The sequence below is a fragment of the Dasypus novemcinctus genome, chromosome X (genome assembly GCF_030445035.2).
Source record: "Dasypus novemcinctus isolate mDasNov1 chromosome X, mDasNov1.1.hap2, whole genome shotgun sequence".
NCBI lineage: Eukaryota > Metazoa > Chordata > Mammalia > Cingulata > Dasypodidae > Dasypus > Dasypus novemcinctus.
This window is the reverse complement of record NC_080704.1, coordinates 147,836,448-147,861,107: the sequence shown is the minus strand read 5'-3', so window position 1 is coordinate 147,861,107 and position 24,660 is coordinate 147,836,448. Positions and strand designations below refer to the sequence as shown.

Sequence of the window (24,660 nt, the reverse complement as noted above, 5' to 3'; positions counted from 1 at the left end):
AGAACAGAACAGACTTCAAGGGAGAAGCCAGTCAAAAGTCATTACAAAAAAGATTAAAAGAAGAGCAAGATAAAAGGAAGGAAGAAAGGAAAAAAAAGTTTAAAAAGAGAAGTAAGTAAAAAGAGAATAAAAGAAGCTGGAAAGAAAAGAAAGAAGGTAGGCAGGAAGGAAGGAGAGAGGGAGGAGGAGAGGAGAAAGGGAGGAAGGAAAAAAGGAAGGAAGCAAGGAGGAAAAGGAGGAAGGAAGCAAAGACAGATGGAGGAAAAAGAAAGCACTTAAAGAGTAAAAGAAGCAGTTGGGGAGAGGGAAGAAGGGAAGGAGGGAGGCAGGCAGGAAAAGAATCTATAAAGAAATACAAAAAGGGAAACGGATTTGGCTCACCTGATAGGGTGTCTGCTTACCACCTGGGACGTCCAGGGTTCAAACCCAGGGCTTCCTGACCCACGTGGACCTGGCCCATGTGCAGTGCTGATGTGCACGAGTGTCATGCCACGCAGGGGTGTCCCCCACATAGGGGAGCTCCATGCACAAGGAATGTTCCCCATAAGGAGAGCTGTCCCATGCAAAAAAAGTGCAGCCTACCCAGGAGTGGCACCACATACACAGAGAGCTGACGCAGCAAGATGACGCAACAAAAAAGAGATGCAGTTTCCCAGAGCTGCTGACAAGAATACAAGCAACACAGAAGAACGTGCAGCAAATGGACACAGAGAGCAGATGGGGGTGGGGGGAAGGGAGAGAAATAAATCATCAAAAAAAAAAAAAGAAATACAAAACGAATGGCAAAGGGAGCAAGAAAGAGAAGGAAAAAATAAAGGACAAAAAAGAAAGAAGGAAACAAATGGAAGTTTGAAAGGGATGAATCAATAGAAAAACAAGTCAGTGGGAGGAGTGAGATTACAGTGAGATAGAGATGAGTTTGCAAAAAAAAGAAGCCAGTAAGAGAGCCCAGTACAATTGTGAGGTGGAAGAGACATTTTAAAAAGAGATGTCAGTATAAGAAAGTAAAAGGAACATTGATTGCTAGATAATAGATAGAAATTTAAAGGAGAAGCCACTAAAAAGGTCACTACAAAGAAGATTGAAAGGAAAGTTCAAAGAAATAGAGGTGAAAAAAAAATTATTAAAGAGAAGCCAGTAAAAAAAAAGTACAAAAAAGGATATGAGATAAAGTTAGAAAGAAACACAAAGATAGAATGAACATGTTTTAAAGAGCAGTAAAAAAAAGAATAAAGGAAGGAAAGGAGGGAGGGAGTAAAGAAGAAAAGATGTCAAGCACACCAGCAGGTAAAGAAATGAGAAAAGAGAGAGAAGGTGAAAGAAAGCAAGAAAGAGACATCAAAGGAAAGAAATTGAGAGGAATGGAAAGAAGGAAGGGGATTACTAAATGGGAAAGAGTAAAATAGAGTATGAGGCAGAGATACAGTGAGGAGTTTGAAGAGGAGGAGTTATTAATATAATGTAAAAATCAGGGTAGGGAAAGAGGAGGATATTTAAATATAGAAGAAAGTAAAAAATAAAAAGACAGTGAAATATAGAAGATTGGTAGGTAGGTAGGCAGGCAGACAGAGACAGAAAAAAAAACAAGGAGAAGCCTATTTTTAAAAACTCAGTACCAAAATAAGATACAAAAAGAAAAAACAAAAATAAAAAGAAGTGTAAAAATTTTTAAACTATCCAGTGAAAAGAGTAAAACAAGCAGGAAAGGATGGAGGGGGGGAAGGAGGGAGGAAAGGAAGCATAAGAAAGAGAAAGCAAGATAGAAAGTGAATGAAAGGGGGCAAGAAAGAGACATAGAGAAATGGAATAGGGGAATAATGAAAGAAAGGATAAGAACAAAAGGAAGAGGCTAAGTCAGTGGGGGGAAAAGTAAAATAAAATGTAAGAGAGAGTTAAACAAGATTGGAAAGGAGGAGTCATTAATATAATCTGCACATTTGAGAAGTGGGGAGCGAGATTTAAATGTAGAAGATAAGGGGCAAATTCAGGAAAATAAAAGTAAATGAATAGAGGGCTGATAACTAGATAGGTAGGTTGGTAGAAATAGATATAGATAGAAAGGATTTAAAGGAGAAGCTAGTAAAAAGATAATTGCAAAAAGGTCAAAAGAGAATTGGAAAAGAGTAAGGGAGGTGTAAAGAAAAAGTATATAGAAGACCAATAATAGGGTGGGGGGATGGGGGGTATATGGGAACCTCTTATGTTTTTTATAATGTAACCTTTTTTGTGATGTATGTATCTTCAGAAAAATACAATTTACAAAAATGATGGGGGTGGGGGTGGGGTGTGGGTTATATGGGAACCTCATGGTTTTTTTAATGTAATATTCTATGTGATCTATTCACTTTAATAAAAATTAAAATAAAATAAAAATTTTTAAAAAGAAGACCAATAAAAAATAAAGTAGGATTGAGTGTGTGGACATTGGAATTAAAATGTAAATGAGGGAACAGATGTGGCTCAAGTGGTTGAGCACCTGCTTCCCACATGGGAGGTCCTGAGTTCGGTCCTGGTGCCTCCTAAAAACAAAAAAGTGCAAGCAAACAAACAAACCAAAAAAACTACTCAGGGGAGCCAATGTAGCTCAGTGGTTGAGTGCTGGCTTCCCACATATGAGGTCTGGGGTTCAATCTCCAGCCCCGGTACCTCAAAAAAAAAAAAGTAAATGACAGTAAAATATAATAAAATAAAGATAGAAAGATACAGAGATAGGTAGATAGGTTTTTAAAGGAGAATCCAGTAAAAGACAATAAATAAAACATAGGAAGATAGTTAAGAGAGGAAAAGAGAAAAAAAATTTTTAACAGGAGCCAATTAAAGAGAATAATGCTCTAATAATGATTGAAGTGCTGAGTGAGCAAATATGTGATAATAACAAATACCATTGATTTCACACTTTGGATGGATTATATGATTTATTAATATGTATCAGTAAAATTGATTTAATATCCTTAGTCAATAAATGAATGCAACATTTCACATTTTTAAAAAGGAAGTAAATAGAGAATGAAGGAAGGGAGGGAGGGGAGGGAGGGAAGATAAGAAAGTGAGATAATAAGAGACAGAGAAAAGGAATAAATGAAGGAAAAGGAAGAAAGGAAAAATCAGTAGGAAAAAGAGTAAAATAGAATGTAAGAGAGATTGAGAGAGGAGCTTGAAAAGGAGGGGCCAATCTAATCATGTAGTACATTTGTGGAGTGGGAGAGAGATTTAAAAGACATTTTTTAAAAAAGATTGTAAGATAAAGACAGTAAAAATAACAATTCAAAAAACATCAAGTAGGAGAGAGAGTTAGAAAGAAAAAGGGAGAAAAGGAAAGAAAAAGTTAAATAAGAGGAGCCAATAAAAATAAAGGCTTTGAAGATAGGAAGGAAGGAAAGATGGAGGTACCAGGCAGAGGGAAGGAAGGAAAGAATGCAAAGATAAAAGAAAAATGAGCGAGTGAAGGTGAGAAAGTAAGAGACATAAAGAAAGAAAAAAGAATAAGTGAAGAAAAAAGGAGAAAAGGATGATCATTTTTTTAAAAAAGGAAAATGTCAATAGGAAAAAGAAAGGAGGCACCAATGATATAATGTAAAAATCAAGGTGGGGGAAGCGGATGTGGGTCAACCGATTGGGCTCCCATCTATCATATGGGAGTCCCTGGGTTCACTTCCCAGGGCCTCCTTGTAAGGGCAAGCTGACATGTGCCCACAGAGAGCTGACAGCCTGTGCCCGCAGAGACCTGGCACAGCAAGATGATGCAACAAAAAGGGAGACAAGCAGACACAGAAGAATGTGCAGCAAATGGACAGAGAGCAGACAGCAAGCCAGCAGCAAGGAGGGAGGATAAATAATTAAAATAAATCTTTAAAAAATTCAAGGTGGTGCAAAGTTTTTAAAAAGTGAGTTACAAAAGAGGAAAATAAAGGTGGATGAATAGAGGACTGATTGCTAAATGGAAACATACTGTATTAGTCAGCCAAAGGGGTGCTGATGCAAAATACCAGAAATTGGTTGGTTTTTATAAAGGGTGTTTATTTTGGGCAGGAGCTTACAGTTACCCTGCCATAAAGCATAAGCTACTTCCCTCACCAAAGTCTGTTTCCACGTGTTGGAGCAAGATGGCTGCTGACATCTGCGAGGGTTCAGGCTTTCTGGGTTCCTGCGTTCCTGGGGCTTGCTTTTCTCTGGGTTCAAGGTTCCTTTCTTCTTGGGGCTGGCTTCTCTTTCCTCTATGTGCTGACTTCACAGGTTCCAGCTTAAGTCTTCAGCATCAAACTCCAACATCAAAACTCCAACACCAGAAACCCCCAACTCTGTCCTTTGTCATGCCTTTTATCTGTTTATCCCCACCTACCAAGGGGCGGGGACTCAATGCCCTAATGGCATGGCCCAATTAAAGCCCTAATCATAACTCAATCAGGTCCAGGTACAAATCAGATTACAAATATAATCCAATATCTATTTTTGGAATTCACAACCATATCAAACTGCTACACATCCATACATACATACATACACAAATAGATAGATACATAAATTTGAGTAGATGTTAAAGGAGAAGCCAATAAAAATACCAAAAATGAGAGATTTAGAACAGAGGCAGGAGAAAAGAAAAAAGATTATAGAGAGAACCTATAAGAATAAAGTCCAATCATATAGAAGGAGAAGTGGGAATTAAAATGTAAAAATCAGTTTAAAAAATGCAATAGAATTTAGAGAGAGGGAGAGAGATCTTTAAAAGAAAAGACCAGTAAAAGACAGTACATAAAAGATAGAACAGAAGAGAGAGGTACAAGAGACAGGAAAAGAAAGAAAAAAGTTGATAAACAGAAGCCAATTAAGAAGAGTCAGAGAAGCAGAGGGAAGGAGGAAGGACATACTTTAAAGGAGAGGCCAGTAAAAACATCAGTATAAAAAAGAGAGAAAAGAGAGAAAAAAGGAATAAAAAAGTATAAAAAGAGGCATACACAAGAACATGAAATACATTGTATGGAGGATATGGGGATGGGTATTATATGTAGAAGTCAGTAAACAATATAGTAAAATTAAGATGGATGACAACTATTGATGATGGAATAGATATATAGATGGTAGGTAGATAGAAGATAGATAGATAGATAGATAGATAGATAGATAGATAGATAGATAGATAGATGTAGATGGACAGGTAGATGGATAGATAAATATATGGAATGGTCTTTAAAAAGGAAAACCAGCAAAAGACAGTAGAAAAAAATAGGGAGATAGAATTATAAAGAGGTAGAAAAGAAAATGATTTTTTTTTAAGGAGGAAGTAAAAAGAGTAAAAGAAGCAGGGAGGAAAAGAAAAAAGAAACAAAGGCAAAGAATGAAAAAAGACGGAAAGAAAGGGAGTGAGAAAGAAGGAAAGATAGAAATAAAGATTGAAAGAGGAGGGAAGGAGATGAAGCTTTAAAAAAGATGAATTCATAGGAACAGGAGTAAAATAAATAGAACTAAGAGAGAGGGAGGAGCTAAAAGAGCTGGAGACAGCAATATAATCTAGAAAAACTGGAGGGCAGTACATTAAAAAGGTGAAATCAGTGAAAGAAGACAGTAACATAGAAAGAGACAGACAGGTAGATAGATAACATAAAACAAACTTTAAAAAGTAAGTAAGTGTTAGAAAAAAAGAATGAGAGAAAATATTTTAAAAAGAAGATCCAGTAAAAAGAGGATAAAAGAAGGGAGGGAGGGGAGAGCAGGGATGCAGGCAGGCAAAGAAAGTGTGAAAGGAAAGAATCGAGAAAAGACATAGAGAAAGGGAATGAAAATGAAGGTGGGAAGGAAGGGAGGGAAGAAGAAAGAGGGAGAGTAAGAAGTTTAAAAGGATGAGTAAGTAGGGAAAAGACTTAAAGAAGAGAGAAGAAAGTTTAGAATGAGTGAAAGAGAGAGAGAGAGAAGGGAATTTGAAAAGGAGGAACCAGTAAGAAAATCAAGTACAATTGTGGGAGGCAGAGAGATTTAAAAATAGGAGTCAGTTTAAAAAATAAAATAAAATAAAGATATAGAGAGATGATCAATAACTAGCTAGTTAGGTAGTCTGGTTAGCCAGTTGGTCGATCAACTGGATTGATCTTTTGAAAGAAGCCAGGGGCGGTGGACTTGGCCCAGTGGTTAGGGCGTCCATCTACCGCATGGGAGGTCTGTGGTTCAAACCCCGGGCCTCCTTGACCTGTGTGGAGCTGGCCCATGCACAGTGCTGATGCACGCAAGGAGTGCCCTTCCACGCAGGGGTGTCCCCCACATAGGGGAGCTCCATGTGCAAGGAGCGCACCCCATAAGGAGAGCTGCCCAGTGCAAAAGAAAGTACAGCCTGCCCAGGAATGTCGTCGCACACACGGAGAGCTGACACAACAAGATGACGCAACAAAAAGAAACACAGATTCCCATGCCGCTGACAACAACAGAAGTGGACAAAGAAGATGACACAGCAAAAAGACACAGAGAACAGGCAACCGGGGTGCAGGGGGAAGGGGAGAGAAATAAATAAAAATAAATAAAAAATAAAAAAGTAAAAAAAAAATAAGCCAGTAAAAATGACAGTACATAAAGAGTTAGAAAGATAGAAGTTAAGAAAAAAAGTTTTTAAAGAAGGTCCAGTAAATAGAGAGTAATAAAAAGAAGAAGGAAGGGAAGGAGGAGAGAGGCAGAAAGGGAGGGAGGAAGGAAGAGAAAGAAAAAGAAGTTTTGGGAAACGGACTTGGCCCAGTGGTTAGGGCGTCCATCTACCACATGGGAGGTCTGCGGTTCAAACCCCAGGCCTCCTTGACCCGTGTGGAGCTGGCCTATGTGCAGTGCTGATGCGCACAAGGAGTGCCCTGCCACGCAGGGGTGTCCCCCGCGTAGGGGAGCCCCACTCGCGAGGAGTGCGCCGCGTAAGGAGAGCCGCCCAGCGCAAAAGAAAGTGCAGCCTGCCCAGGAATGGCGCCGCCCACACTTCCCGTGCCGCTGACGACAACAGAAGCGGACAAAGAAACAAGACGCAGCAAATAGACATAGAACAGACAGCCGGCGGGGGGAGGGGGGGAGGATTAAATAAATAAATAAATCTTTAAAAAAAAAGTTTTAAAAGGAGAGCAAAAAAATGAGACATTCTGATAAAATGAGAGAAAGAAAGCTGGTTTTAAAAGGAGGAGGGTGAAAGAATAGACAATATAAGAGGTAAAGAAAAGACTTGGAGTGGATATAGAGGTGGTGGGGGAGGTACTGGGGAAGTTTAAAAAAAGGAGGAGCCTGTAAGAAAAGCCAGTAATTCATTCAGTTCAGTGAAAAAGTGAGGCAAGGCCTTAGGCCTCTGTGAGAATAAATCACTTTAACAGCTATAGCGTTCCCCTCCATATTCAACTGTTAACTGGTAGGAAGAAAGTTTCAGGTAAGTATTTTATACGGTGGCCACCTTAAATTCTTTGTGAAAGAGAAACTATAAATGAATTTTAAGTTCAAAACATGACCGAAAAAAAAATTTTTTTTTAAATATTGCCGGCATGACAAAGAGTGAGGGTATCTATGTCACATAGGAAATTTCATTAGGCCACATAATAATATTGTCATCTTCCACCACGTACACACCAAGTGACATGCCTGAAGTGAGAGAAGGCAACACCAGTCAAATCCTCTTCCAGAATCAGAGGGCTTGAGAGGTCACTTTCACACCTTCTAATTGGAATGAAAACCCATTTGGCATACATGCAATTTGGAATGCTTTTATCCACCTAAATGTTTAGAATCAGGAACTATAATCACCTCACTCACAAGTAAGGGATATGTATATGGTTGCCTGTGCCAGGCTGTGAGGGACAAGAATTGCATGGCCACTGTGTCCTGGAGAGTCCCCAGCCCAGTCATTATGATGGTCTGCATCCCTGCACAGAGGAAAAGCCATGTTCTAATTGAGCAGGCTATAGTTTTTCCCTTCTCCCAGAAGACAACTCTGCCCCCCAAGTATGACTTTAACTACGCAAGATAACATTATCATGGAATTCTTCTCCATCACATCTTTCTATCCTTAGGGCTTTTCAACCTCACCACTACTGACATTTGGGGCCATATAATCTTGTCCTGTGCACTGTAAAATGCTACATCCCTGGCCTCAACCCACTAGATGCCAGGAGCACATCAGCCGCCCCCCACCCTCCAATTTGTGATCACAAAAATGTCTCCAGATATTACCAAATGGCCTCTGAGGAGCAAACTCGCCTCATACTAAGAACCATTGCCTATCCTCTCCAATCCTTCCCCACAGCCCCAGATATAGATAAGCATATGGCTCCCTTCCTCTTAGGCATGAAAGGGTAAATAAAATCAATTTTGGATAACTTTCTCATCTCCACTATCAAAAATAAATGTCTCCTTATGTTTCTTTAAGCTTTTTCTCCAAAGATGAAGAAATTGTGTGAAACTGCCAGTGACCACAAAGCACATCAAGGACAAAAACGTAATTGAAATATTATGATTAGAAATACTAAATTAGTAATTTTTGGAAAGACTGAATTTGGTACTGACCTCTTCTGTTTGTAATACAGATAAATTTTCTTTGAGAGATGCTTACCAACAATGCTCGTCTCTATTACTATCTGAATTAGACTCCCTAATTACTCATTAATATTACTGCCTCCACACTCTTATGAGTCAGGCACCCCACATTTTGCAGCTGTCAACTATCCAAGCACAGTTCAGAGCCCTGACTTTTCCACAGCTCCTGCTCCTGATTTTGTCTGTTTTTTCCATTCTCACCCAACAAGATCCTAAAACATTTTTTAGCCTGAACCTCAGTAGCTGCTGCCACCACTACTGGTCCCTGCTCCTCATTTGTTTCACCTGGAGAATTATCTTTGTAGATTGCTGAATAGAGCAGGCTCTGAAGCCTGTGACCATAGGGACCTAGTGAGGACCAAGATCTCTCCTAACACTTTCTCAAAACCCTTCCCTTTCTTAGGCTCTGGAGTTTTCAGGGCTGAAGTAACTTGTGTCACTTCACTGGCAGCAGAAATACTTGTTTCCGCCACATACTTTTCTGCAGCAGCGAAGTATGCCTCCAGTATTCTATTTCCCACTCTTGTTCTGCTGCTTCTTTTAGAAGGGCCCGTCTGAATTGTTGTTGTTACTTTTAACATTTCAGCCTACTGAACACATGTAGGCCTAACACTATTTCTGCATTTAAGTGTCTTCCTTCCTTTGGCTTTCTGGTTCAGTCATTAGTTCTTTAAACATACTCCACTAGTCTAGATTCTGCCTTTGTGGCCTCCCCAGAATGGATCAGACTTTCAGGGAGCCTCCACATCTTTCTGCTTCTTTCTCAAAGATAGTGCCCAAATGTCTGGGGTAAGAGGTGTGGCTTATGTTCTTACTCCTCTAAGTGTCATCAGTATAAGCATCACCAAAGAGTGTGTCAGAAATGCAAAATCTCAGGCCGCACCCCAGACCCACTGAATATGTGTCTGCATATTCCCTAGTGATTCATATGCACCTTACAGTTTGAGGAACACTGGCTTCCATGACCTCATGGAGGCGGAATAAAGTCAGAGTGCTTGCATGAAGTGTCCTCGTCCTCTTATGGTACAGAGAGATACCCATATCTCCACTCACATACTGGTTGACCTGTTGGTATTCACAGTCAAAGGCTGCCACCAGTGCACTGACTCATGATCTGGTATCACTAGGCTTTGTAGCACCCTGGGTTTCCTCTTCCACCCCAGATCTTGCTGGCAGCTGCATTACACTCAGGATAAAACCCTGTCACCTCTACCAAGCAACTTCTTCTGGCCAGTTCCCCCAGCTAGACTCTCAGCCCTTTGTGGACCATGTCTACACCTCATGGGAACCAAGAGCCACTTAAAACGAAACTTCAGTGCCTGACCGCACTGTACTACCCCAGGTGTGAAGGAGGAAGTAGGGGTGGAGGGTGGCTCAAGAGGATATATTTTTCTCCAGTCCTAAATGGAGAGCAGAACACTAGCCCCTTCTTCCTGATAACCTCACTTATCTGAAGCAACCAAGGCTCAAGTTAGGAGAATATGAAACCATGTCTAATTGCTTCATTCTAGCCTCTCTCCCTACCGCCCTTCCAACTTCCCACCATCTCTGAGCTGCTAGAGTGGCCTTTTTTTTTTTAACTTTCCTTAAGTAATATTCTCTGTTTTAGTTTGCTAAAGGCTGCCAAGGGAATATACCAGAAATGAATTGGCTTTTATGATGGGGATTTATTAACTTATAAGCTTACAGTTCTGAGATTGTGAAAGTGTTCTAATCAAGGGAGGCATCATCAGGAGATGCAGTCCCCACAAGCTGCTGCTGTGGAGAGCAGGCACATGGCAGTACCTGCCAGTCTCTAACTTTTCCCTGGGATCCATTGCCTTCAGTTTCTGGCTGCTCCTTCTGTGTCATCCTCTTGGCTTCTGTGTTCTGTTGATTTCAGCTTCTGGCTCCCAGGGCCTTCTCTCTCAGCTTCTGGGGGTTTCCCTCTGTTACTCTGTCTCTGCCAATTACAGTTTATAAAGGACTCCAGTAAGAGGTTTAAGACCCACCCTGGCCTACACCTTATTGGAATAATCTAATTAAATGGCCCTTAATTGAATCTAATCTAATCAAAGGTTCACAATAGGTTCACATCCATAGGAATGGACCAATTTAAGAACATAATTTTCTGGGGTGCTCAAAAGACTCAAACTACCATATCATCCTTCTTCCTGACCCCAGATAACTCTTAATGGTGAGCATTTATATCTCCAGAACATGCAGAGAAACTTCAGAGCTAAGTATTTTAGGCAGTTAATGCACAAAGAGAATAATTAGATTTGGGGAAATTCTTGAGACAGTTGCATAGCTTACAATATATACTATCTTGCTGCCCCACCCTACTTTTGGAAAACAGAAACCGAATATTACCTTGGTGTTTATGTTGGCATTCCACATGAAGACTTGTACACCAATGTTCATAGTAGCATTATTTACAATAGTTCAAAACTGGAAACCACCTAAGTATCTTTCAACAGGTAGATGAATAAACAAACTTTGGTACATACGTACCATGAAATACTACTCAGCAAAAAAGGATTGAATTATTAATAGACAACAACACTGATGAATCTCAAAACAGTTATGCTGAGTGAAAGATGGCAGACAAAAAAGGGCACATCCCGTTTTATTCCACTTATATAAAACTACAGAAAATGTAAACTATATTGGCAGAAAGATTAGGGGTTGCCCGGGAATAGAGCTAGAGAGAGAGAACTCTAAGGGGTCATGAGGAAACTTTTGGGGGTGATGGAAATGTTTGTTGATTGTAGCTATTTGGGTTCCTGGGTTTTACATATGTACAGTTTATTTTACTTCAACAAAGTTGATTAAAACTTATATGATTCCCTTTCATTTATTTTTAGGTCCATTTTGCCATTCTCAAAGTGGTTCAAAGATGGCTACCAAAAAATCAACCCCATTATTTCCTCAATGTAATGTGCAGGGTAGCAATACAGAACAGAAGGTATGAAGTCATATGTTTCAGATCTTTTGTATTGATTATTAGCTTATCAAGATGAAATTTATTTCTATGCAATATCCTCTTCGCCAGCATGGTACTGACTGGTCAGAGATAATGGGGCTTTACACTGGCAAGCTGAACCCTCTCCCTGGCAGAGAAGCTGTTGAGTCAGTTTTATGCTAAATGTCTAGGAGAAACTAACTTCACCCAACATTTAATGATGATAATAATGATGAAAATAATAATAACAGTTAATATTTATCAAGAACCTGCTGTGGGCCAGGCCCTGTGCAAAGCCAGAAGGAAGAGAGAAGGAAGAAAGTAGGTGATATAGGAACAAAGATGAATAACACATATCACTGCTTTTGAGGTCCCACTATCTAGGGGGCAGACACACAAACAAAGGTCACTTCAATAAAATAAGAAGAGAGTTTTGATTTGTACAGAATGCACTGGGAGTGTTTTGCCTCTAAAGGGCTAAAAAAAAAATGCTATATTAAAGGAAGGTTTTAATTGTATTAGGTCTTGAAATGTGAGTGAGAATTTTCCAGATGAACTGGCATGAGGAAATAAGCAGTATTCCAGACAAAAATGAAAGTGTATGTAAAAACATAGAGGTATTACCCAGCATAGCCAGGACAACGTAGGAGAGGAGACTGAAAAGGTAGGTTGAAGCCAGAGTCTTGTATATATTGATGAAGAATGAATTTTATCCATAGGTATTAGGGAACACTGAAAGTTTTGGAGTAGGGATGTGAAATTTATCTTTTAAAACCCAAATCATGAAATAAGAATGATTTGGGTTTTAAAAGGATAATTTGGATTGCAGTGTGAGATAAATTGTAGAGAAGAGATTAGAGGCAAGATAGTTTTGAGCTACTGTGATCATCCAGATAAGAATGATAAGGATATGAGCTAAGGCAGTGACATTGAAGATGAACAGGAAGCCACAGATTCCAGATATTTCAAACTTAAGTTATGTCAGGATTCAATAGATGCATGGATTCAGAAAGAGGGAGGAGATGCAGATGATGATGAAATTCCATTTTTATGAACAGATTTTCTTGAAATAGGATGTCTTTTCTCTGGCTTACCTCTATCTCAGAATTCATCGTACTGTATCATATCTGTCTGTCTCTTTTATTGGATGATAAACTGCTTGAGGTCAGCAATTACATATCTTATTTTAGTTTCAAGCAGTGTGCTCAAAAAAGGAAACCACGTTAGATTGGTTTGAATTACCCTTATCTGAAATAAATGGAAGGATTCTAAGCTTTTCAGAATGGATTACCGGGGGAGATTGCCATGTTCTTTAACCAAATTATGAAATACAGGAGGAGGAGCAAGCTTGGAAAGATGGAGGCCTATGGGTACTTAATAAGCTTCTTTTTGAACTAGTTAAGTTTAAGTACCCGTGAGAGATATCCAGTAAGAGATTAATAATAGGTATTAGTATTGAAACTGGAGCTTAGGGAAGGGTAGGGGGTTGGGAGAGAGGATATTGCATTAATTGATTAATTGATTGCTACAAAAGAAGCAAAAGTCTCTTTAAGAAGCTTAATTACTAATGACTGTTTTTCCCTTGACTGTTAAACCATATAGAAAGATAGAGAAATGACTGAAACATATCCTGGTAAGCAAACAAACAATATTCATAACTGTTCTGTTTTTTTTCTGTTAAATAGTAATGGTTCATCATGTAGTTTTTTCAAGTTTTGCTTTTCTTCCTGATCATAAAATCTGTACTTATTCTGGTACAGGAAGATATAAAAATTATTTATGAATATAAATATTATTAGCCTATATTTTTTAAATGATTGCTAGACAAAGAGCACTATGGAATTAGTAAAGTGTGGAGAAATTAGAGTCCATGCTGTGGCTGCCTATAAAGAGTAAGTTCCTGACCCATTGTGATTTAGGGAGTCCCAGTGCAGAGAATTCTCCCCAAAAAGTCCTCATTCTTGTGCTCCAGACAAAAATGCATCCCATTTCCCATTGCCCCAGAGCTGGACTAGCTGTTAGCTAAGTCTCTGCTAGTATTCTGCAAAGGATTCCCAAGCATGTTCTACATAAACCCATCAAAAATACCAGACATCTCCCCCAGGGTGGCCAGTGAGTTCCTGAAATTCAAAATGTACAAAACCAAATTCATCTTCCGGTCATTCTCCAACCTGTTGTCTCTTCCTTTTATTTTTATCCAGGCATAAGACCGGAGTTATCTTTGACTCTTTCCTATTTCTCATGTCTTACATACAAACGTTGTCACATTCTGTCTAATCTACCTTCTTAAACTCCCTTAAAACCTTTCCCTCCTTTCCATTCTTACCACCCCTGCCCTTAACTATTGCAATAATTTGCCTCCTATCTCTTCTTTCTCTTTTTAATCTGCCCTACATTTTGCTGTGAAAGTAATCTTCTGAACATACCTCTTTGAGCGTATAATTCCTCTATTCAAACATCCTTGGTGGTTCCGCCTCGCTTATTGAATAAAGTGCAAAATAACTCATTCTAGAGTGGATGTGGGGAGTGATAGAAGATTAAGCTGGCAAAATTAGGACCAGCTGAAGTGAACCACTAGAAGGTGAGGTGCTTCAAGTTTGTAGGCAGGGAACTTACATTTGGAGATACTATCTTAATTTGAATAAATAAAGCCTTGACTGGGGCAATGCTAGATATTATGGAAACCCAGCAAGGAGAACTTTGACACAACCCCATGTGTTATAATTTCATCCTGTCCTAAGTGTATCATTTTCTCAGATTTAAATGTACCTCTTATCTCCCACAGGAATTACAAATACTTCTCAAAGTTCATTCATTTTTGCTAAACGAACAAATATTCCCAGACAATCTCCACAGGATATTCTGAAGCAAGAGGCAAGTAATATTTCTTTTGCCCCAGATGCAAAAAAAATCAAATGAAGTATGAAAGTATATTCTTGTTCAGTATAAAACAACTTTGTTCATTAAATGACCATTTAGAAGAGCTTTATTCCCTGAAATTAACATCCCATAGAAAGACTTTATACAAATTGAAATATGAACCGTTTAGTCCTGTGCTTCTTCAGTTATGAGGTGTTGCCATACTGTACACTTGGGGAATATAAGTAAAGTTCATAAGCTAGTAAAAGTAAAGTAGTGGGCCTTAGATTGTGTAAAATTTGTTAAGCAGATCCAAAATTTAAGAGTTATATTTGCCCGGATTCTTATATTACTGATTTATCTGAAGCAATTTGTACATTCCCATTTAATAGCACTTAGTTTAGTAAGCATCCTAAATGTGAGCCAAAAGTGCTTCAGGATACATACCTGTGCCCTGCAGAGAAAGCATCAAATTGGGCTTTTATAAATCATTTCTCTATGAGTGATGATGGGTTGAGCAGAGACAGCCATAAAAACTCACCCTATCCCCTTTGTGGTCAGTCATCAGTAATCTGCATTGGTGAGTTAGCGGAAATATTCACTGTGCAACTTCTGGTCACCACGTAGATTGCCTCTGCAGGTGGCCAACTTGTCATTATAGGTAAAACATAAGATAACTAAAAATTTAGAAAATTGTATAGTCTAAAATATAAACCACAATGTAAACACAAAAAAAAAAAAAAAACCACATTCTTGGCTTCATTAGCACTGTGTTAACTGGCTCAACTGTTCTAAAGTGTTAACAGGGCTTGAAAAGAGATTTCCTCAAGCAGGAAATTTACTAAAGCCTTCTTAAATGAATTAGACATAATTAAGATTGAAAGTGACATAATTTGCCATGCTCAATGATAAATACATAATAAAGTACAGACTCATTTATGTATAACTGCTAAAATGTAGAAAGTGAACCGTGGTATTCTTTGCAGTACAATGTCATGAACATTTATTAAGCACCTGCTATGTGCAGGGTATTGTGCTACTATGTCAACATCTACATCCAGTATGCTAAGTACCTGAAAAAAGAAACTTCTTAATTGCTTTGGGATAGTTTAGTACTTTCTCACATCAGGAATTAATCTTTTTTTCACTAGCCCCAACATAAAACCAGAAAAAACAGTTTTCCCAAAGTTTAACAGGGATGGCAAACTTAATTCTACATACTTTACCCCAAAAAGTCAATAAATAAATTTAGAACAACAGTTTTGGGGTTTTTTATTAATACTTTTTAAATTAAAAATATGTATTTTAGATTACATAAATGTTACATTTAAAAAAATGGGATTCCCATGTGCCCCACTCCCTAGCCCTCCTACACTTTCCCACATTATCAACATCCTTCATTATTGTGGTACATTTGTTACAACTGAACACATTTTGGAGCATTGGCACTAAACATGGATTATAGTTCACATTATAATTTATACTCTGTCCCACACAATTTTGTAAGTTATGACAAAATATATAATGGCCTGTATCCATCATTGCAGTATCATTCAGGACAATTCCAATGTCCCAAAAATGCCCCTATATTACACCTGTTTTTCCCTCTCCTTCCCTCAGAACTTCTGGTGGTCACCGCATCCACATCAATAATAAAAATTCTTCCATTGCTAGAATGGCAATAAGTCTATAGTAGAGTAACCTATAAGTCTACTTTAGTCCATCATTCATTCCCCAATCCTGAAGATTCTAGGATGGTGATGCACACTCCACCTCTTATTGAGAGGGGGCTTAGATCCCACGGGGCTGATGGATAGGACCTTCTTGCTTGCAGTTGCAGACTCTCTCTGTTCCTTGAGGTAGTCATTGTCAATCATCATCTCCTTGTTGTCCTGGGTGAGTCCAATGAACTAGAAAGTAGGTGTTGCAAATCTGTTGAGATTAAGGACCCAACTGGCACATGGACAGCTCAAAGATATAGAAGACCATCAGTTTTTAAAGGAGGCTTTTTGTTAAGGTCATATCCTTTGAAAACTCTTGGGCAGTGTGAGTACATCAAATGGTCACAAATATCTAATTTACCCTGCAAAATAGCATGGCACCTTTATTAAGACAGAACAAGGTACTATTTTCCACCCTGTTTCATCATCCCATCAGTGTCAGAAAATGTACTTTTGGTGGCTTGTGCTCAGCTCTCAGACCTGGAAAAAAATAATCAAAGTCTACTCTATTGGATTTATCTCCCTGTATTTTGCCTAAGTAGGTAGAGGTCTTTGCCAAGTCAAAAGAGGTACATGTATGTAAAGAACCTGCTGTCTGCCTTCCAAATCTCTAAAAACTGTTTTCCTACAGTTAACTTTTTAGCTGTTCAGTCAATTACCTTCCATGTTGATCAGGGCTTTCCTCAGTTAATTTCAGGATACCTGTGGATTCTCTGAACCATCGTATGTATATATACATATATATGATTAATATATGTAGTATATATCTAATAAAACATGTTTATTTATTATAAATGGATCTTAAAATAATTTCTTAAATCATTTTCTTAAATTTTTTGTATCTTAAATGTGAATACTAGCTAACATTCAAATTCTTTTAAAAATCCTTTGAAGATTTTTATTTATTTTTTTTTGTGACATTTCTAGGGGAAATATGCTTATTTGAATGGACAGAAGCCCAAAAAATTAAGTTTCAGCCATAAATCAGGTAAACATTAGCAACAGTTATTATGTAATGCAATCCGTTCATTCATTCATTCAACTGACATTTATTAAGCTTCTGGTACATGCCAGGCACTGTTCTAAGTATTGAATATACAATCAAGAAAAGCCATGGTCCCTACTCTGGGAATTTACAATCTAGTGGAGAGGCAGTCAACCCAAAATGCTCAGTGCAGTAATGGAGGTATGTACAAAGTCCAATAGAAGCATAAAAAAGCCAGGGAGTCTTTTACAGAAGAGGCCACAATTTTGCTTAGATGTGAAGGATGAGAAAGAATTCTCTAAACAAACAAATGGAAGGAGAACTTTCCAGGAAAATGGACTACATTAACCAAGATACAGACATCAAAGCATTGTGTGTTTGTGGAAATATATATTATTTCAGAATTGCTTTAGCTAAAAATTCAAGGTAAAGATTTGCAGAAGGTAAAGCTTGACTAGTAAGTAATGGTTGGATTATGAAGATTCTGGTAGGCCATGCTAGGCAATTTACCTTTTAGCCTGTTTTCTAAGAGCAACTTTCAAAGAATTTAATGAAGGGCATGATATGATCAGAATTTGTCTTTCCTAAGAGAAAACGGAATTAGAGGTTAAGAGACTAGAGTAAATAATAATAATAATAGCTACCATTTATTGAACACTAACTATGTAGCAGGTTCTATTCTAAACCTTTCATATTCTTTCTTTTATCCTTCCCAATAATTTAAGGAGGTCAGTACTAGTTCTATCTATCATTTTAGATATACGTTACCTAAGCCTTAGAGCGGTAAGTTATCTTGCCGAAGGTCACTTTTCAGGTAGCAAGGCCAGGGTTCTAAGCCAGCTCTGTCTTACTCAATCCTAACCACAATGTCATGTTGTCTCTTACTACATTTAAAGAAGCTATTACTATAGTCAAGCTGAGAAATAAGTCCTGAACAAAGTCAGTGGCAGTTCGGATAGAGAGTTGGGCCCAGATTTGACAAACTATGGAGGTCAAATGGATGAGATTTGGCTATCATTTGAGTATGTGAGATAAAGGAGTTGGAGACAACTCCCATATTTCTAGACTGGGATTCTTGGGAGAAGCAAGGAAAAGACCACTTTATATCAAAACCTATGGGAACAGCTTTTGTTATTTCCCAGTTTTGAAATGGTTATTTTTTAGGGAAATTACACCATCCCGTTTTAATGCCTTCTTTTATCCAAGATTTCTCCAGCAGTATGTTTTTCAATTACCAAGAAATTAATATTTTGGGTCCCTTTCATTATCATTATTCTTTTAGATTAGTTTCAGAAAATGTAGCCTGTAAATCTCTACTACCCTGAAGTTGTTAAGGTTTCCTTTGTGGCCAAGTATGTGATTGATATTTGAAAATGTTTCATCAGCATTCCAAAAAATGTGTATTCTCTATTTGAGAGATATAAGGCTCTAAATGAATATTAGATTATATTTATTGATGATCTTACTCAATTATTCTCTATCTTCCCTGATATTTTGTCTGCTAAACTCTCATTTCTTACTGTATACTAATTGTTTCCAACCATCAAAAAGATGTATTGAAGTTCTCCACTAAAATCATATTTTAATCAAATTCCCCTTGCATTTTAATAGGTTTTACACATTTAGGTTTTTTAGGATATTTAATCCACCATATTGCTGGAAGCAATACACAACATGCACAAAATAACACGCAAAAAACAAACATACCCCACACACAAAGAAACTCAAAAAAGTACAGAGAATTTAAGTAAAAGTTTTTACACAAATTAGTTCATGGGTTATAATAATTTATATTCATTGAAAAAAAATAGAGAAATAGCATTAACCTTGACTTTGAACTGGTTCTAATTGGTAATACAACTTTCTATCATTCAGAACATTGTCTAAGATTTTCATTCAGTTATATAAGTGCATAATGGGCATACACTATTTAGGTTGGTGCAAAAGTAATTATGGTTTTGGCCCATAAAATTTTAAAACATTATAACTAGGCTCAAACACATCTTTAGTAATCAAAATGGAGGAATAATTACAATCAACCCTTTTTGCCAATAAGAAATAAGTTTGTTTATTACTGTAGCATAAAAATCCATGCTTTGGGATTCAACAAACTCTTGGAAAGCATTTTCTGCCTCCTGCTGGTTGTGGAAGCATTTTCCCTGCAAAAAGTTATCAAGATGCTTGAAGAAGTGGTAGTCATTTGGTGAGAGGTCCAGTGAATATGGCAGATGAGGCAAAACGTTGTAGCCCAATTCGTTCAATTTTTGAAGTGTTGGTTGTGCAACTTGCCGTCAGGTGTTGTTGTAGAAAAGAATTGAACCCTTTCTGTTGACCAATGTCAGCTATAGGTATTGCAGTTCTTGGTGCATCTCACTGATTTGTTGAGCATACTTCTCAGATGTAATGGTTTCGCTGGGATTCAAAAAGCTATTGTGGATCAGACTAGCAGCAGACCACCAAACAGTGACTATGACCTTTTTTTTAGTGCAAGTTTGGCTTTGGAAAGTGCTTTGGAGTTTCTTCTCAGTCCAACCACAGAGCTGGTCATCACTGGTTGTCATATAAAATCTTCTTTTCATTGCACATCACAATCCAATTGAGAAAGCGTTCGTTGTTGTTGTGTAGAATAAGAGGACACTACAAAACAACCATATTTTTTTAAATTTTCAGTCAGCTCATGAGGCACCCACTTAGTGAGCATTTTGCTTCAAATGCTGAATGACCGCAGAATGGTCAACAATGAGTTCTTTGGCAACTTCTCTTGTAGTTTAAGAAGATCAGCTTCCATGATTGCTCTCATTTGGTCATTGTCAATTTCCGATGGCTAGCCACTCTGCTCCTTATCTTCAAGTCTCTTGTCTCCTTTGCAAAACTTCTTGAATCACCACTGCACTGTATGTTCATTAGCAGTTCCTGGTCCAAATGCGTTGTTGATGTTGCAAGTTGTCTCTACTGCTTTACGACCCATTTTAAACTCAAATAAGAAAATCAGTCAATTTTCTTTTTGTCTAACATCATTTCCATAGTCTAAAATAATATAAAATAAACAGCAAGTAATAAGTCATTAGCAAAAAAAACAAAAGGGAGAAATGCACATTAAAATGATGTATAACATAACCACATTTATTTAAGAATATATGCCAATATCAAACAGCAAATTTCAAAGCTGCAAAAATACAATTACTTTTGCACCAACCTAATAGTATTCCTATGTATATGTTCAATCTGAAGAGTTGCTTTATTATCATTATCAGAAGCATTTACTAAAATCCACCTAAGGAACTTTGCTAGATCACATACAAAGCCTATTAGACAGGAGTTGCATTGGAAGAGATTAATGGCTGGCAAACTAATGAACAAACACTGAGCAAATACAAGTATTAAATAATCCATTCAACAAATAAATGCTGTTGGGTGCAATATGTGCTCGGCACTGTAAACTAGTAATTGAAATACAGCCTAGTCAGTCAATAGATGCATGTATGGGGTGACTTGGGAATATTGGCAGAGGACGCCTGTCTATCTAGGCAGATTTCAAGGAAGGCTTTCTGAAGGAGATGACACAAGCTGAATGAGTCCTTAAAAGATGAGAAGTTAAAAGAGGGACAGGAGAATTCCAGAAAAAGGAAATACTAAGACAGAGGCCCTGAGATGTCAAAAACATGATATATTTAGGGAATGCATCTTGTTCAGTATCACTGCAGCATATAATATACATTGAACAGTGGCCAGAGATGAGGCTAGTGAGTTAGGCAGTGGCCCCAGATCTTAAAGTATGTTTTATGCCTTGCTAAAGAATTTGGATTTCATTGTAATGATGTGGAGTCCCTGGCTAAACAGGACAACGACAGCAGGGAATAAAGACCTATTAAAATATGTTAATTACCACTTTATAAGTAACTTGTGAAGGATACCAACTAATAGTAATTTTCTTTTTCTGTCTGCGAAGATCAACCAGCACTTCAGAGAGTCTCTACTTCTTACAACTCCTCAATTAAGTAAGTATCTAAGAAAAGTTAATGTTATTTTAAATTAACATTTTAATAATTACATAGGAGTGCTGCTTGAGGGCATATTGTCTCATGGAATTCTCTATTATTGTAATTCTACTTGTAATTAGAGAAATTCCCATCTTTTGCAACCTCTCAGGACTAAGCTGAAATTGTAGACAAAGTCATTCATGCTCTCCCACCTCCTTCTCTGTCTCCTTATTCCCACTTTGATTTTCTGCTTCCCCCAATATTCAGAGCCTTCATACCCCTTTCAGGTAGAACTCTACAATGACATCTTCTCTCTAGATAGCTTCCTGGGATCTGGACCTATCCTTTTCCTTTACCCCCATTTGAACATTCATCCTTAATTGTGACTTTTGAAGTTGTTGGTTTCCTAGTGATAACAAATTGCTTTACCATATTAGCATTAATGACAACCTCTTACCCCCTCCTAAGGATTTTTGCACTGTTATCCAAAGTAATCAGTCTCTAATAATGGCCATTGGAGAAGATATTTTCTGGCCTAGGGGCCTTTCAGCCCCTGCTTGACAATGTATGTCATAGTTTCCAGCTGACTAAGACAAATATCATATAATGGCTTGGCTTAAAATGGGAATTTATTGGCTCACAAATAATACCAGAGTACATTTAATAAGAGCAAGGCAGTAGCTACAATGGCATTTGGGCAAAGTGTGAGCCACCCATGGAACTACCTATTCTTTGGCTTTCTAACTGAAACACTGATGTTGGGATATAGAGGTGCTACTTTTATATTTCATTTCAGCCACAAATACAATTAAACAGAATTTGTAATAGAATGAACTATGTGGTATGGATGATCAAAATGTATCAGACATTACCCCAGAACTATGGGCTTAACATAGAAATAGAAGGCCACTGTATTAGTCAGTCAAAGGGGTGCTGATGCAAAATACCAGAAATCAGTTGCTTTTTATAAAGGGTATTTATTTGGGGTAGGAGCTTGCAGATACTAGACCATAAAGCAGAAGTTACTTCCCTCACCAAAGTCTATTTTCACGTATTGTAGCAAGATGGCTGCCGACGTGTGCGAGTGTTCAGGCTTCCTGGGTTCCTCCCTTCCAGGGTCTTGCTTCTCTCTGGGTTCAGGGTTCCTCTCTTCCTGGGGCTCCAACTTAAGGCTTCAGCATCAAACTCCACCATCAAAACTCCAACATCAAAAACCCTCAACTCTGTCCTTTGTCATGCCTTTTATCTGTGAGTGCCCACTCACCAAAGGGTGGGAACTCAATGCCCTACTGGCACAGGAGATTTACATGATTACTTAATCAAGGAAACCTATGAATCCAATATAATCTAATATACCCAGAGGAAAAGATCAGTTTACAAACATAATCCAATATTTCTTTTTGGAATTCATCAATAATATCAAACTGCTACAGTTTCCTTCCCAGGTCTTTGATCTAAATTGCACTTTCGGTGCAGAAGGCCTGTTGGAGACTAGTACCAGCAAATACATAAGATTCACTTAGTTTCACTTGTTGCCTGTGATGAAAAGTAGAGAGGGAAGAAAAATGAATCTGAGGGAATTACATTGCTAGGAGAAAATTGTGCCAGAATTAGCTTAGGAAACTGGGTCTTAGAAAACTGAATGAAGTCAAAGGATAGAAAGTAGCCAAAAGGAGAGAAATTATGTCACTGACATCAGCATTCATGTTCCAGATTCCATAGTGCAAAGAGGTACTAGCCTAAGGATGGTCTACTGTTACTTAACCCTATTACTGAGCTGAAACCTGTGAGGTTTCCTTTTCCTACCAGGAATTATGTTGTAATTTCTCAACCTGGCTTTACTTCTCAAAATTGAATTGTAGACCTTTGGGGGGAAAGTAAATTTAATAACATAAAATTCAGGCCAAGTGAAAATGAAGATGGAATGCCATTTTTCCTTTAAAAAGGTCATGAAGCAAAGAAGCAAAGGATCCATATGGATTGGTGAAGAATATGAAAATAAATTTGAACTGTAATCTCAGATCTTGTCTTATTAACTTTTTTATTATTCTAAAATTTTCATGATTATAGTGTCCTCTTATTTGTTACACTTTAGTAAAATATATTTTTGGTTCTGTGGAATATATAAAAGTAAATAATTCTGATTAGAATTCAGAATAGAATATTTTGATGCCTAGCAAAGGGCTACATCTAATTTTGTATTGAATATGATCAGAAACCCATCATTTTGACCCATCATTATTGAATAATCATACATAGATCTTTTCCTGTTAGGAGTGATTGAGGGAAGTTTTGAGGAGGTAGGTAGAAAATTATCACAAAGCTGTGATCAAACAGAGCAGGAAGAAAGAACTAGCCTACCCTTCTCTCCAACACCATGTTCCTTCCCACCTAACTACAAAACAGGCATGGCTAAGGTAGGTCAAGAATAGGAATATCAGCTAGATAAACTGTTTATGCATCAGCTGTTATTCTACCGTTTATGCAGCATATATTCTAGTCTGCTGGGTAATACAGCATGTCTCTGCACCCAGGAGCCAGTATTTCAGTAAGAGTCAAAATAGGGAAATGATACCCCCCACCCTCAAAAAAGTTTATTCTTGGTGAATTGCTGGAAGAAGAAACTCTTAAACATAAAAGAACAATCTGATTAAATGACAGGAATTTGGGGGAAGTTATATCAATTATTAACCTTAAGTAATAATAATCTCTCTTGACTTTCCAGACAACAGAGGTGCTGTCAAAATTGCTGTCAACAAAAAGTATGTATGATGAAACTCACTGATAAAGCAATATATCAATGGTATTTTACATTATAAGAGAAAAATCTGTGAATGAGATTGTTTACATTTGGTCAGTCTCCCTCTTTGTCTTTTTCTCTTCCTTGACTTCCTTGACTTTCACTCTCATTTATCTTGGGTTTTACAGGGATAAAAAGTTATTTTTAAAAGATTGTTAGGCCTTTGGGTGGGGCCTCTGAAGGTAGATTGGGGAGCTTTAGGGAGTCTAACCATCACGGGAATAGCAGCAGATACCACAAACCCCCTCCATAATGGGAAGCCATTGAGAGAAGTGCCTTTGCAGAGTGCTGCAGACCAGGTTCAGGGCTGAGCATCCAGCCCCTTAGTCTAATGAACTCACCAAGAGGTGAGTCTGGATCTGTCTCTCAATTTTCCTGGGAGTAAGAAAAATATTAGGTTGGCTATTCTCTCATAAAAGGAGACTGGGTCACCTGAGAGCTGTGACTTGGAACAGGTAAAAATAAGAAGGTGGATTTAATGAGCCCCAACTCTGGGGATAGCCAGAGCAGTCAGGAACAAGAGAGGGGTTCAGGAGAGCAGCACATACTCTGACATCCTTTACACTTACACCTGCTCAATTCATAGAAAATGCAGCAAACAAAATGACTTTGATATACTGGGACCAAAAGAGTATTTCTTGGTTTAATAGTATAATGAAAATAAGCTGAAGAGGTGGGTCCTATTTGCCACATTTCACCTCGTTAACAACTTTAAGAATATCCCTATTTCATATATCAAGTCTGAAAATGTTTTTTCTCAGTTGGCCTACGAGTAATAACATAAGAGTGTTGTATATTATCTCCAGCACTAGGAAATTAATATATAATGAAAT

The 24,660-nt window shown here is 37.9% G+C and overlaps 1 protein-coding gene across 1 annotated transcript in view; it reads left to right on the top strand.

Annotated features, from left to right (window-relative positions):
* LOC101433573 (fibrous sheath-interacting protein 2-like) overlaps nt 1-24,660 on the top strand; it is an 82,761-nt gene that overhangs the window by 13,096 nt on the left and 45,005 nt on the right. Inside the window, exon 9 of the mRNA XM_058291133.1 lies at nt 14,268-14,356. Coding sequence (XP_058147116.1) covers nt 14,268-14,356 — 89 coding nt within the window. The remainder of the gene's footprint in view (nt 1-14,267; nt 14,357-24,660) is intronic.